This window comes from Symphodus melops, assembly GCF_947650265.1.
Source record: "Symphodus melops genome assembly, chromosome: 21".
NCBI classification, from domain to species: domain Eukaryota; kingdom Metazoa; phylum Chordata; class Actinopteri; order Labriformes; family Labridae; genus Symphodus; species Symphodus melops.
The window spans coordinates 6,855,038-6,869,175 of record NC_136711.1 but is presented as its reverse complement, the minus strand read 5'-3'; the positions used below and the strand labels follow the sequence as shown (position 1 = coordinate 6,869,175).

Genomic DNA, 14,138 nt, shown 5'->3' with positions numbered 1-14,138 from the left:
AATATAAAAGGTATTTTATATTTGTTATATTTGTCAATCATGACAAATTGGCAAATCATCATGGCAATTTAAGCAAATCAGTGTATGAGTTTTTGTTTTTTCCCTATGCCAAAATGTTCACATCCTGCACTCCTGTGTCATGTAAGTCATACTGTTCAGTGTTGTTTTGTATGCTTGGATATAAATTGGTGCCTTGACAAAGGAGAGTGCGGAAGTGCCCCTTGAAGGTGTCAGAGAGGCAGGCATACAGGATGGGATTAGCACAGCTCCATGAATATGAAAGCAATACCACAAACTCAAAAGCTTTGGAAAAGGTTTGGACCAGGTCACTTTGATACAGAGAGCAGAAGTTTAAAGTGTAAAAAGGCAGCCAGCACAATCCAAACACCACCACAACTGCAACAACCATTTTGGTGACCTGACGTTCCAGCCTTTGGCTCTGTTTGTGTGGTGCAATTGCTCTAATTCGCTTGGACCGCAGAGTTAGCAAGAGCGCTGTGTAGGCTGCTGTCATGACTATAAATGGCAAGGCAAACCCTGTGAAGAAGGTGTAAGTTAAGGTGCCTAGCCACCAGGCATCTGATATCAGGTTTGGTATACACAGGCCTCCTACTGACGAGAAGTGTAGTGCCATTGGAAGGATGGTAATGAGTGAGAATAGCCACAGAAATGCTGAAATAATCTTGGCAATGCGTGGCGTTCTCCAGCGAGCAAATCGAAGCGGGTCAGCCAGAGCCATGTAGCGGTCCACGCTCATTACTGTCAGACAATAGACACTGGTAAACTGGTTAATGCCATCCAGCACCATAACCAGTTTGCAGGCCATGTCACCAAACATCCACTGCTTTTGGAAGTTCTGGCTAACTATGAAGGGAAGCCCAACCATGAAAAGTCCATCGGCTATTGCAAGGTTCAAAATGTAGACTGTTGTGGAAGATGTCATTTCGTCCAATTTCAAAATGGCAACAATGACAAGGGTGTTTCCAGCTAGTCCAAGGATGCACACCACCAAGTACAGTGTAGCCATGGTGACGCCAAAGCCATCAATATTGTCCACTAAATAAGAACCCTCATCCACGTAAGTATGATTGTATTCTGTATCAACAAAAAAAAAAAAATCCATTTTGCCTAAACAAATCAATGATTGATCCAAAAAGAGAAGGGATTGCTTAATAACCCTCAGAGAACTGGCAGACAAGAAGGAGAAAACATCTGCCTTTTTAAAATTTCTTCTCAAGAACTTAAGAGTTTCCCCTTGACTCTTAAGCAGATGTAAAAAGTACTAGACTGGAAGCAGGTAAATAACTCAAAAACCTTTGAATCAAACACCATTTCCAGGTTTAGAAACACGTAGGCTGCAGCTCCACTCCAGCAGTAAATTGTAATTCCTGTTAAAAAAAAAACAACAAAAAAAAAACAATGAAAAAACTTTAAAAGTTAGTTCCTCTGTGGTGGAAACAGCATGCTATTCTATGACATCCATGTGTACACTCTGCCATTAACACGCTCATTGGAAAAAAGGATAAGAAGTCTGACACTTGAACGGTTGCTTGACTTCTTTTTCTTCTTCTCTCTGGGAGCCTTTATATATATCTTCCCCCCAACCAATTCTGAAGAGTTTGTCTGGTTCTGTGTGTGTGCCCCCCCCCCCTTTTCAAACACAGCAGTCACAGTATACAGAGGTTGTGATAAACTCCAGCTTTGCGTAACCCCCCTCATTGCTCCCCTGGTTCCTGTGCTGTAATGCTGTGTCCAAGGTATACGCTCACCCCATCTGCTAAATTACTTTTGTTTCTTTTACTTCCACCCTTTTCTATCTGCCCTCTGATTACTTACACACACACACATAAACACACACACACACCTACACGCACACACACACACGCACACACGCATCAAAGTGCTGACAGGAAGGCATGTCCACTGTCTGTTTTTCTGGGGCTTTTGTTTATCGACATTTGACACGGCATGCTAGTTCTGCTTCTTTGGCTCCTGACAACCCCTTACTTTCAATTCTGTCACGCCATCTATTAAATATATATTTTTAATAAATCAGGATTTTCATTAGTAAAAAAGAAAGAGAAGAAAAGGAAGACTGGTGAATAAGATTGATTGGTTGGAAGTTGAGGGAAGGGGGTTGGTAAAGATTAAAGACACCGGATGAACTAGGACACGCATAGTTGAAATACCCCAGGAATTTCCAGCATGTTTCACCAACATTCATCGACACCAAAAGCAAAGATCATTCAATGTCATATACTCTTCATTACTGTGGCTAATATTATCAGCAAAATTGTCAGGATGACATTATAGACCTCATAAACATTATAGATTTTGAAAGCCCTTACTTCAGCTAAGGCATTCAATAGTTTCAAATTAATGGAAAACATGCCTATGTAGTCGTCCTCTGGTTAGGTCAAAGCTTAACTTTCCCCTTGGGACAAGCACTTCGTATGATAAAGTCCGCCTTTTCACCCCAGCCTAGGCCCCCTTCTAAAAACATAACAAGAGTATTTTTTTCATTGTACTAATTCTGGAGGTGTTTGACTGCTTTGTATTTCACTGGCACTATTTCACTGTAGTATTTTACAGACACTGCACAAGCTGCAGCACTAGGATGAAAGTTATTCAAAAGAGAAGGTTTTGAGAAGTTGCCTGTTCTCTGGTCTTATATTTCTCCTGTTAGTTTCCTTTTTTTCTTCACTATCTCATACATTCATTGTTGTGGAATATACAATTAACATGTACAATGAAATGTATGACATATTTCACGCAGCTATACGCTTTGCCAATAGCGTATCAAACCTCCACTAAACTCTTGACAAACCGCTACACTGTGCTCACCTGTCAATCATGTCAGCTACTCACCTAATTATTATTAGAACTTATCTTTTTTTAAAAAAAAGGTTCTGGCAGTGTGTGCCAGTGATGCCAATAACTCTATTTTGTTGTTTGTACTAAGCTGTGAAAACTTTTTTATATGACTCCCGGTGTTCCTGGAGCCAACCTCAAGAGGACACTCGACGGACTGCAGGAGTTTGCACTTCCTCATTGGCTTTATTTTTAAAGACCGACAAGTTGCAACTTGGTTGTGTACACTTACACTCGTCCCCATCTCCAATACAAATAATTGCAAATGTTATTTATAAAAATATAACACATAAGATAAAAAAAGAAAAGTGATTATAATGCCATTGGTTCCAAATACAGTTAAAAAAATAAAGACAAAACATCCAAATAAAAAGTCATCAAACAGTGGACACATACTTTCTTACTTTTTGAGGCTTATTTTTTAAAAACAACAATGGATGGTTTGCTGCTGAAAATGTAGATTTGGGGATGAGAATTTGCTAGTAAAATAATCAGGTTGATTATGAAGTTATGTAGGCTATAGATTTAATTGAGAGGGCGATTAACAAAATTATTTAAAACAACACATTTTCATATAGGCTGCAAGTAAAAATGTATAGTCAACATTTAGGGTATTAAATGTATTTATTAATTGTTAAAAAAATGCCTATGTCCTTAATCTTGTTCATAATCCTATCTTTATGCACCCAGAGGCGCTGCTTGACAACAGGTTAAGCAGGCAACTGCACGGGTCCCAAGCTAGGAGGGGCTGACAAACTGACAAACTTTAAAACAAAGCATTGCCTCAAAATGCCCAAATTTTGCAGTAGGAAACTCATCGGGCCCCATGCTGAGAATTGCATCTTTATTTCTGTGAAAACCATAATGTATCAATGAAGGAAAAGGAAGAGGAGTTATCTGTCTGGAAAGTAATAATAAATGCTATTTGTAGGGGCCCCCAATGATTTTTTTCTGAGGGCCCCAACAGACCCTAGAATGTATGTGCCACATTTTTACCATTCCAAGTTTTAAGTAATATTATTCCAATATGATACAGTAGGCTTTTTGGAACACAAACTCACATCTTTTGGCACAAAGCAGTATATCTTTGTTCTCTTTCAACATTCGTGTCAGTATCTCACTATGGGACATGCTCCTCGCGCTGTTCCCCCAGATGCAATATTACATTACACCAGTTTTGACGGGCAGATAGATGTGATGTCGGCTCTCTGGAGGAGGGACTTCTTCCTAATATAAAAGCCAGATGTAATGTCCCATCCTCAGTCTAAAACCTCTTCTCGCTCCTAGAAGCAACCTCTCAGAAGGCAGGTGTAGCTAATGGGCTAGCAAACTGCTCACAGAATGAGTTAACCGCTTGGTCACCGAAGCCATCATACTAGCTGCCAAAGTTAGCCACCATACTAGCTGCCACAGTTAGCCACCATACCAGCTGAAACAGTTAGTCATCATACTAGCTTCCACAGTTAGCCATCATACTAACTTACACATTTAGCCACCAAACTAACTGCCTCCCGCTTCTCAGCTTTTATTGACGGAGCATTCCTGATGCAATCCTTAGACTTTTCTCTCACCATGGATAAGGGCAAGCTGCCGGCCAGGCTGTGCATATGTAGTAACAAAATAGCTGGTGCAAACACCCACTCTGTCTGCAGTGCGTGCCTCGGGCTGCAAGATGCCGAGGACGTACCCTTGACTACTTGTGAGCATTGTGCATGCTGTTCTCTGAAAACTTGCTGACGCAGGCTCAAACGCCAAGCTATCCTGTCAAACGAGGACCCTATGCTGGAGGTTACCACGCTGCCACATCAGGGGATTTCAGAGAGCTACCAGGGTGACACTGACGCCATCCCTCTGGGCACTACCACTAGTTGGGGTGACCAACGTGATGCCATAGCCCCACTAGACAACCCCCGACGATCTCGAAACAAGCCAAAGGGCAAAGCAGGGAGACGTCGATGACACTGACTCCAACTTCGGAGGAGACACCCTTAGCCTCGGTTCTGATGAGGATGTTGAGGACTATATGGAGAGGATGCAAGAGGGCAGCTGCAAAGCTGGATTGCGTGGTCTGAAGCCTTCACCGAGACCACCACATCTTGCTATGATGGAAAAAGGCTACTGAAGGCAAACCTCTCTCCCGATCTCTTTGGAGTGCCTGTATGAGGCTACCCGGTCCTGGAGCAACCCCCGGACCACTAAAAACCACCATCCAGGGAGGTCAGCTTTGGACTGAGCCGATATGGAGAAAAAGTATTTTCACATCTCCCTCCAGTTGAACCTCTGTTGGCGTCTCACCTCCACCCCTTGGTGAGGGCCCTAAACGCATCATACCTACTGTTAGCCTACCAGGTGGAGTTGGAGGATGACATGGCGACCTCTCATACCCCAGGCCTGTGGTAATGGACCTCTGCCTGCTTCTTCACAGCTGTGCTGTGCAGTCCTCCGGGGAAGAGCTATGGCCTTGATGGTCTCTCAGAAGAGAGCAAGATGGCTCAACCTGTCCAGCCTCTCTCACAAAGAGAAGACCCTGCTTCTCGACGTGCCTGTGGATCCAAAAGGCTTATTCGGCCCGGCGGTAGCCACGAAGAAGGAGGGAGAAGCATTGCAGCTGTGTCTCCCCAGGAAAGTGCTCTCCTCCCATCCTCTGCCGCAGCTCGGCAGATGTTTGCTCAGGCAGTAGCGAAACCAGCTTACCGCATTCCCAAACGCCAGCCTCAGCCTCAGACAAGCAGCCGGAGCCAGGGCAAACCGCCTGAGATGAAGGGTGCTTGGACTAAGAAGCCATTCGCTCCCAGTGTGACGCCGAGAGACCAGATGAGCGCTCCGGTCACTCAGGGGGCAAAGAAGAAGCGGCGCACCACCTGATGCGCTGCCAGACAGGTGGGACGTCGGGCTCAGCCAGACGCTCGCACCATCCCACCTGGGCAATGTTCTGTTCCAAGTAATGTTCAGAGAGGCATGTTCCAGGCCTCTCAAGAGGTGCGCACAGGCCATTACGGAGCCGTCAGTTTGCCGCCGTGTGAAGAGGAGGAGGGTCAGACCCGTGGAGAGCTCCACCGAGCTCCAACCGAGTCACACAAGCACACACCAGTGCCCAAACACACCAGTGTCCTCCCTCTCATCTAAAACATTAAATAAACATCCAGGCCACGGGCCGAGGGGGCTAATTCATTTAAAAAAGTAAACTCGAAAATTTCTCGTAAATAATAAAGGAACAGAACGGGGCTGCACAGACTCGTACAGCACCACAAGAGGGCACTATGACCTCTCTTGTGGAGCGGCAAGCCAGCCTGGCTACTCCTGTGGGCACCATAAGTGCTGTGACAGCACGCCCCATCATGCCAGGGCAGCTTGGTGTGTCAGCGGGACTGCTGGGTCCGCTCGCGCACCGAGCTCAGCAGTGGCATGCATCTGGTGTGTTGGACTGGGTGTTAAAGACTGTAACCAAAGGCTACAGGCTACAAGCTCCAGTTTGCACGTACTCCACCCCGTTTCAACGGGATTTCGCAGTCGTCTGCACAGGGAGAAAAAGCCTGTGTTTTGCAGGAGGAAATTACCTGTCTGCTAAAGAAAGGGGCTATTCAGAAAGTGCCGTTAGAACAGTTTCAGAACGGTTTCTATTCAAGGTATTTTCTGGTTTCAAAAAAGGGTGAATGTCTGCGGCCGATAGGTAGATCTGCGCGCTCTGAACGATTACATGAGAAAATACAAGTTCAGGATGTTGACACACAGCTCTGCTGCACTTCGTGCGTCACAGAGACTGGTTTGCTTCAATAGAGGACGCCTATTTCCATATCCCCATTTACCCTCCTCGCAGAAAGTATCTCAGATTTGCTTTCCATGGCGTGACCTACGAATAACGGGTGCTCCCATTTGGGCTGTCTCTGAGCCCACGGGTGTTTGTGAAATGTACCGAGGCGGCTATTGCCCCCCTGAGGGAAAAGGGAATGCGCCTCGCGACATACATAGACGACTGGCTCCTGGCTGCACAGTCTCCCCTGCAGATTCAGGCACAGATTGGACTGCTCACGTCTCATCTGTCAGCCCTGGGTTTCACTATCAACCGGGAAAAGAGTGTTTTGACCCCAACTCAAAACATCACTTTTATAGGCTTGCAGCTGGATTCAGCCACACTAAAAGCACGTCTGTCTGTGGAAAGGGTGAAAGCTTTTCAGGCTTGTCTGGCGCTTTCTCCCAGAGGAACGATGCTGAAATTCAAAAATTGTCTTAGGCGGCTGGGACTGATGGCATCAGCACTGACTGTCATCTCTCTCGGCTGCTTATGCATGAGACCTTTTCAGCAGTGGGTTGCGTCACTAGGTCTGAGTCCCACGCACCACTGCCACCGCCAGGTGTTGATCTCCTCGAGGTGCGTCCTGGCGCTGCGCCCTTGGAGACGCATAGCTTTTCTGACTACAGCCATTTCCATGGGAACGATCATAGCAAGGAAAGTTGTTAGCACGGATGCCTCCCTTGTGGGATGGGGAGCCATGCACGAGGGCAGGGCTGTGAATGGCACATGGAGCTCACAGATGCTGTTGTTTCACATAAACTACCCTCACTACATGATTGGAAGCTCCACAGCGAAGTGGTAGCTCAACTTTGGGCAAGGTATGGTCGGGCAGAGATAGACCTCTTCGCGTCACAGGAAAACACTTAGTACCCGCTGTTTTATTCCCTGACCGGTCAGAACTCAGCAATGGGGTTTGATGCTCTAGCACATGAGTGGCCGCGTGTCATCCTGTACGCTTTTCCCCCATTAGAGCTAATCACTCTTACTCTCGCCAGAATGTGAGAGTGGGGACTTTCTCTGATACTGGTGGCCCCCCGCTGGGCGGGAAAAGCCTGATTAGCAGACATATTTCAAATGCTATGGGATCCTCCGTGGCCTCTGCCTCTCCGCAGGGACCTGCTGTCACAGGCACGTGGAAAAATCTTCCATCCCCACCCAGAGCGCATGGCTCTGTGGGCTTGGCCCGTGAAAGGTTAAATTTAACTGCTGCAGGGCTTCTGCAGGGCTACCGCAGAGCGTAATCGCAACCATTCAAAGCGCCAGAGCATCCTCTACATGTTGTGCTTATGATGGCAAATGGCGTGTTTGATGAGTGATGCGTAAAAGCCGGGGTGGTCGCTTTTCAGAGCTTTGTATCCAATGTTTTGACATTTCTTCAAGAGCTGCTGGATAAGGGCTTGGCTTTCTCCACTGTTAAGGTGTATTTAGCCGCGATATCGGCTTGTCACGTCGGATTTGGGGACAAAACGGCAGGTCAGCATCCTCTCATATGTCAATTTATGAAAGGAGCACGACACCTTAGGCCAGTGTCTAGAAACGTGACTGCCCCCTGAGATTTATCTTTGGTGCATGATGCACTGTCTCACTCACCTTTTGAGCCGTTACGCCAGGTACAGCTGAAGTTATTCTCCTTTAAAATGGCTCTTTTACGTGCACTCGCCTCGGCGAAGCACGTGAGTGATATCCATGCTTTGTCTGTGAATCCATCATGCATGCAGTTTCAAATGGGGGATTCTAGAGTTTTGTTGAAAAATAATCCTACTTTTGTGCCAAAAATATTGAACTTGGCGCTGTCATACCGCCCTATTGAGCTGCCTGCTTTTAATCCTCCTTTGTTCACAACACAGGAGCAGGAGCGGCTGAATACACTCATTACGCACGTATGTGGAGAAAACAGCTGAATTCAGGGAATCGGAACAGTTGTTTATGTCATGGGCAACAGCACATTTGGGAAAACTTCTCACGAAACAGCGACTATCACACTGGATCGTGGGGGCAATTGCCATGACTTATGACAGTAAGAACATTCAGGCCACGGCCGGTCTGCAGGCTCATTCTACCCGTGGTATGGCCACGTCATGGGCACTCTTTCAAGGTGTGACTATTGAAGAGATTTGTGCGGCTGCCAGCTGGGCAACGCCTCACACTTTCTCCAGATTCTACAAGCTGGATGTGACTACGCACACTTTGTCTCATTCTGTTTTGAGTGTGGATGGGCAGAACATGCTTGTTTAGCTGTCCCTTATTGGTCTTCGAGGTATGCCTGTTTGGCAATTCGGGAGTCTCTATATCCCATCGTGAGATACCGAAACAAATGTTGAAAGAGAACTTTAGGTTCAGAAATTAACCCCAGTTCTCTGAAACATGAGTGAGGTATCTCACCAGACCACCCTCCTTGCCTGGAGCGAGGAATGTGTTTGCCAAGACTGAGGATGGGACGTTACGTCGGGCTTTTATAGTAGGAGGAAGTCCCTCCTCCGGAGAGCAGACGTTACGTCCGTGTGCCAGTCAAGACTGGCGTTATGTAATATTGCTTCTGGGGTAACAGCGCGAGGAGCGTGTCCCGTAGTGAGACGCCTCACTCATGTTTCAGAGAACCGGCGCGCCGGTCAAATAATGCATTCACGTGCTCCTCGGATCGTCACAGTGAGGATGTCATTTCTTCCGAGTAAAGTGTGTTAATGTGACTTCAGTTCGAAAAGTCTGACAGTTTTAAAAAGAAAAAAAAACCGCGTAGATGCCATGAAGAAGATGTCTAAATTTCTTAGTTACAAGTTATATTTTAGCAAAAAGTTGGTTTGAAATGTGTGAATTCATCAAACGTATCCAAACATTATAAAAACACAACTTGCCCTGCATGTAATTACGAATATGACGTCAAGTCGGGCATTTTCATTCTTCGCCGAGTTGTCTCTCCGACTTCAGAAGACGTTTATGGGGATTTTAAGTCTCGGATAGTCGTTTTTCCGATGTGTCCGACAACACTTGACTGCACCAGTAGACACGTGTACCGGGAAGTAGGAAGTAAATACAGAGACGCAGAGGTTCTACTTGGAAGAAGTGAGTAAACCTGAAAGTAGCGTAATTCAGTAAAGACTCAAACTATAATATTCAATTAATTTAACTTTATAGAACGACGACATGTCGTTTCAACACAAAGAGAGATTTACAAAGTTTATCAGAACGTGTGCGTTAGTTAGCCGGTGAACAGATATTTACATTAAATAAATGGCGTCAGTTGTGGTTGTCGTTACCTTGAGTTATGCGTGATCGTATTTGTCACCGGTTAAATGAAAACCATTTATGCAAAATGTATTGTCTGCAGTTTACATTGTCAACTATACGTAAAAAGAGCAACGAGGATTGTTTTAGCTGTGCATTTAATAACTAAAACAATGAATGCTCTGATAAGGTAGAATCAAACGCTTTAAAAACGTTTTCAGACATTGCTGCTGTTTACGATATGATTTTCTCAATCTCAATGGTCTGCAGCTGTTTCGCTATGTTTAAGCATTCCAGCATCTATTTAATCTATATAAATGTCAACCACAAATGACAAGTGGTGTGCAGTTACAGTCTGTATGTCATTTACTGCATGAGAACGTACTCTTCCAGCTTCTCATTAAGAAGTAATGAGCCAAACCCGGCCAATTTTAGCCAAAGGGGAATTCTCAGCTACCAGAGGAAGTCCAGGATGTTACAATCTTTGGAAAACAGGATTTTAACATAACAGGATGTTAAAATCCTGGACAAACAGGATTTTCACATCATGCATGCAATATCAAACAAGTGTGTGTATCAAACCACTTATATGAACACTTAAATGGACAGATATTGATCCATAATGTGTTGTCATTTTTCAGGGCCAGACTAAGAAGCAATTTTTGGGGCTGATACTGATATTAGGAAGAGCAAAAAATCTGAGATGAAGATGCACTTTTTGCATTGTTCCATCAAATACTTAGAGAAAAGATACACAAGCATAATGATCATGACAAGATGGTCACTCAACTGGAAAGTAACTGCACATTCAGTACAGTACTTACATCACTGTTTACACTCAGAGGAGTGATAATGCGTTTTGTAATCCATTAAGCGCACACTGCATATGACAGCCAGAAGAGAACTGCTTGTGAAAAACTAAATTTAGTAATGTATCTGCAGTTAACCGATACTGATAGTTACTAGATATACTTATTGTCCGATATCGGCAGGCTGACTGAACTTCTGGCTTATTGATGGTTTGGGCTCCAATATTTGTATTTCTATTTTCCTTGGGCATCACAATCTTCAACATTGTAATCTGATCAGTTAGCATTGTTTGATTTTTGTTCATGAATGTGTTATATAATTTTTCGGCCATTGCTGTCTGACTGAATATTATTTGACATGTTCTGTTATTTGTTTTGTTGATTATTATTATTTTTTTAAATCAATAATAATATGAATATATGCTGTATGTGAAGTCATGGTATACCTGTGTTGTTTGTTCAGCTCTGGACCATGATTGAAGGCTACAGCCCTATGACACAGGCCCTGCTGGGAACTCTGTTCACCTGGGGTCTGACTGCTGCTGGAGCAGCCCTAGTGTTTGTCTTCTCCAGTCGACAGGTAACGTGTAAAGCCATCGTCACCAAAGTGCTGGGCTTGATTGAAGAATTAAAATTTTTATATTAAACAAAGTCTTGGCAAAAGTCACATGCAAAGATACTGCCCACAGGCCCGCTACACTCTGCAAATGAAAGGTGTCTGATCCAATCTTCACAACCAGCTCTATAACTAGACTCTTCCCTTCGGTTGCCCCCCCCCCCCCCCCCCTTGATACTAGGGATGGCTATTACAGTCATCCCTGTACTCGAGTACTCAAATTACCTAATGCACGAGTACTTGCATCTTATTATTATTATTTTTTTTAATCTTAAAAAAAATCTTGCGTCGTGTCAGACATGGACCTCCCGGACCAGAATTGCAAGCTTTATGCCTGTAAAATGACAAACATCCAACATTTAAAGATCAACATAAATAAATAACCAACATCAAAAAGCAATCGTCATGTCACGGCAGCAGCGTATATTGACGTCGTACTGTGATGTTTAAAAATCTCAAAGAACAGCCTCATACCTGTTTTTCTCCGTGATGGTAGCTTGAACTCTGGCTCGACAAACGTCTCGGCTCTCTGAAGCCTTCTCCTTCCATAAAACCTAATAGGAGCATATCTCCAGTTACCATTTTGGTTATTAGTAGGCTAACAACGTGTGCTAACAAGGCTAGCAAATGACATGATGCAAGACTGCCTGTTTCTGTCTCCGCTGTTTTCCAATCATGATTTAAGCATCAAACAAATATTTCTATGGTATGCAATTTTAAAGCCACAAATCTTGCACTGAACACTCACTTTGTCGTTTTGTCATCACTTTTCTTGACTGACATATCGCAGGTGTAGCAGACAGTTTTGTTGTGCTTTTGCTTTCTGTCTAATATGTCCCGAGAGAGTTGCGGTAGCTGTCTAATGTTTTTGTTGACATCTGGCTCGTGTGTGTACTATAGCTGAAGCCGTGGCCGCAGAAGTCATACGTTTGTATCCTGTTAATCATTTTCCTTGCTAGTATGTTCAGTGAGGCGAAAATAAAAGCTGGGTCACACGAGTAACGCTCTATGAGCAAAAAGCATCGCTTGCACAGGTGCGCAAGCAACAAATTGTTTCTCGAATAATGGAGTCAGCGGCGAGTACTCATACCTATCCTGACTTGATACGATCTGCAGAGTGCCTCAACCATTTAATGCTTACGTCAGATTTAAAACTCTGCTGCTCTCCTACTAAACAGTGACAAAAATGACTCCTCCTTACCTAAACTCTCTTATCCAGGTCTTCGCTCCATCCTGCCCACTACCCTGTGCCAATGAAAGGACTCTGCTCAGACCTTTACAACAGGGTCCTAAGTCTCTCACTAAACTCTTCTCCTCTGTCGCCTCCGGTAGTGGAAAAAAACTTCATTTGATCTGCGAGTGCCTTTGAATCTTTAAAGTGATACTTAACCTGTCTAAACATGAATCTGTATTGCTATTCGGTCACATGGTTCTAAATCAGATTTTTATTTTAATATGTAGTAGAAATGTGAAATCATTTTTTAAGTAGGTGCCTTCTTGACCAAGAAAAGGCAGATGCCACACCTGCTAAAGTCGAGGATTTTGGTGCGTTCACGTGGTATCAGACAATAAGGTTTTCTCTGGAAACTTTCTTCCAGAAGGAATTGGCATCTTGGAAATTCCTGGCAGACTCTATGTCTGTACTCATAGGCAAACAGTAACGGCACCAACACCACCAGTTCGCCTGTGTTCCTTGTTCTCACAGGCCTGCCTATTCAGCAGCAGCCATGGCTCGTTGCTATATAAACAAATATATTTGCTATATATAAACATCTGATTCAGCAAAAGAACTTCAAATCCCCTTCACTTATATCAGTTTGAAGTTGAAACATACTTTTTTTGGCCATTCTCGGTTCTTAACAGCATTTGCCATAGACATAGAGTCTGTTAGCACAGCTTCCAAGCTATATGACGGATTTTAAGTTTCGGCCCCGCCCAGTTATCTGTAATGGGTCTGTAGCTTCAGTGGTCGGAAATATGAGGAACAACCGATGTAGTTTAACCCCTGCTAGCAAACACAGCCTCTGGTGACGCAACATTTTTTTTTTCATTTAGATCACTTACAAACCATTTCAGGACAGTGTCCTTCAAACCTTTTTAATTTGGCTGTCATGATGTTATGATTGACGGTATCAAAAGCTTTGCTTAGATCTATAAAGACTGCAAGTGCACTAAGTAAAGTAGTGTGTGCTCAGTGGAGTATTTTTTCCGGAAGCCATATTGACGTTTAAATAGTATATTGTTTACTGTGAGGGGGGCGGACAATCTTGTGTAGACCAATTTCTCCAGTATTTTTGAAATGCAAGGGAGAATGGATATTGGTCTATAACAAAATTCCTAGTATCTCCTGTTTTGTAGATGGGAATAACGTCAGCAATTTCTTAAAATTGTTAAAGTTATTCCCATTCAATGGGTCAGTTCCTGAATTGAGTGATAGAGAAATAATGTATGTTAGAGGCTGAATAATATAATCAATGGTTTCTTTAATGAGAGTGATCTTAATTCCATCATGACCCGATGCTGTGCTTTTCAAACTCATGAGGATGTTGTGTACTTCCTGCATAGTTGGGGGTTCGAAAGTATGGAGTGATTGGAACTGCCCCTTTATCCCAGTGCAGGGGTTCTCATCTGTTTTTGAGAAGCTGGCACCCAATGCAGAGCAAAAAGAGAGAAAATCAGAAAAAAAAATCTAGAATTGTTTTTCATTGCTACTGTGTCAGAATCGTATGGAAAGGGCCAAAACAAACGGGACATAAACAGAATTGGCAATTGTTGGAGGCTAAATGAACTTAAAGGCTAAATGATTAGTAGTTGATTAGTAGTTGTC

General features: G+C 43.9%; 2 protein-coding genes across 3 annotated transcripts in view; one reads left to right on the top strand and one right to left on the bottom strand.

Moving 5' to 3' along the window:
* Positions 1-103: 103 nt before the first annotated feature.
* LOC306842430 (somatostatin receptor type 5) lies at positions 104-10,332 on the bottom strand (the record flags this gene model as incomplete). Its single annotated transcript, XM_079372686.1, has 2 exons — positions 10,257-10,332; positions 104-1,388 (listed from the first exon to the last, which is right to left on the bottom strand). Exon 2 carries the CDS (start codon positions 1,121-1,123, stop codon positions 104-106), a length of 1,020 nt encoding a protein of 339 aa, XP_079228812.1. The 5' UTR covers positions 1,124-1,388; positions 10,257-10,332.
* Positions 9,605-14,138, top strand: part of slc39a11 (solute carrier family 39, member 11) — a 36,744-nt gene continuing 32,210 nt past the window's right edge. The window contains exons 1-2 of one of the 2 annotated variants that reach the window (XM_079372685.1): positions 9,605-9,724; positions 11,159-11,275. In XM_079372685.1, coding sequence (XP_079228811.1) covers positions 11,168-11,275 — 108 coding nt within the window. In that variant the 5' untranslated portion in view covers positions 9,605-9,724; positions 11,159-11,167. The remainder of the gene's footprint in view (positions 9,725-11,158; positions 11,276-14,138) is intronic. The other variant, XM_079372684.1, reaches the window with a different exon arrangement.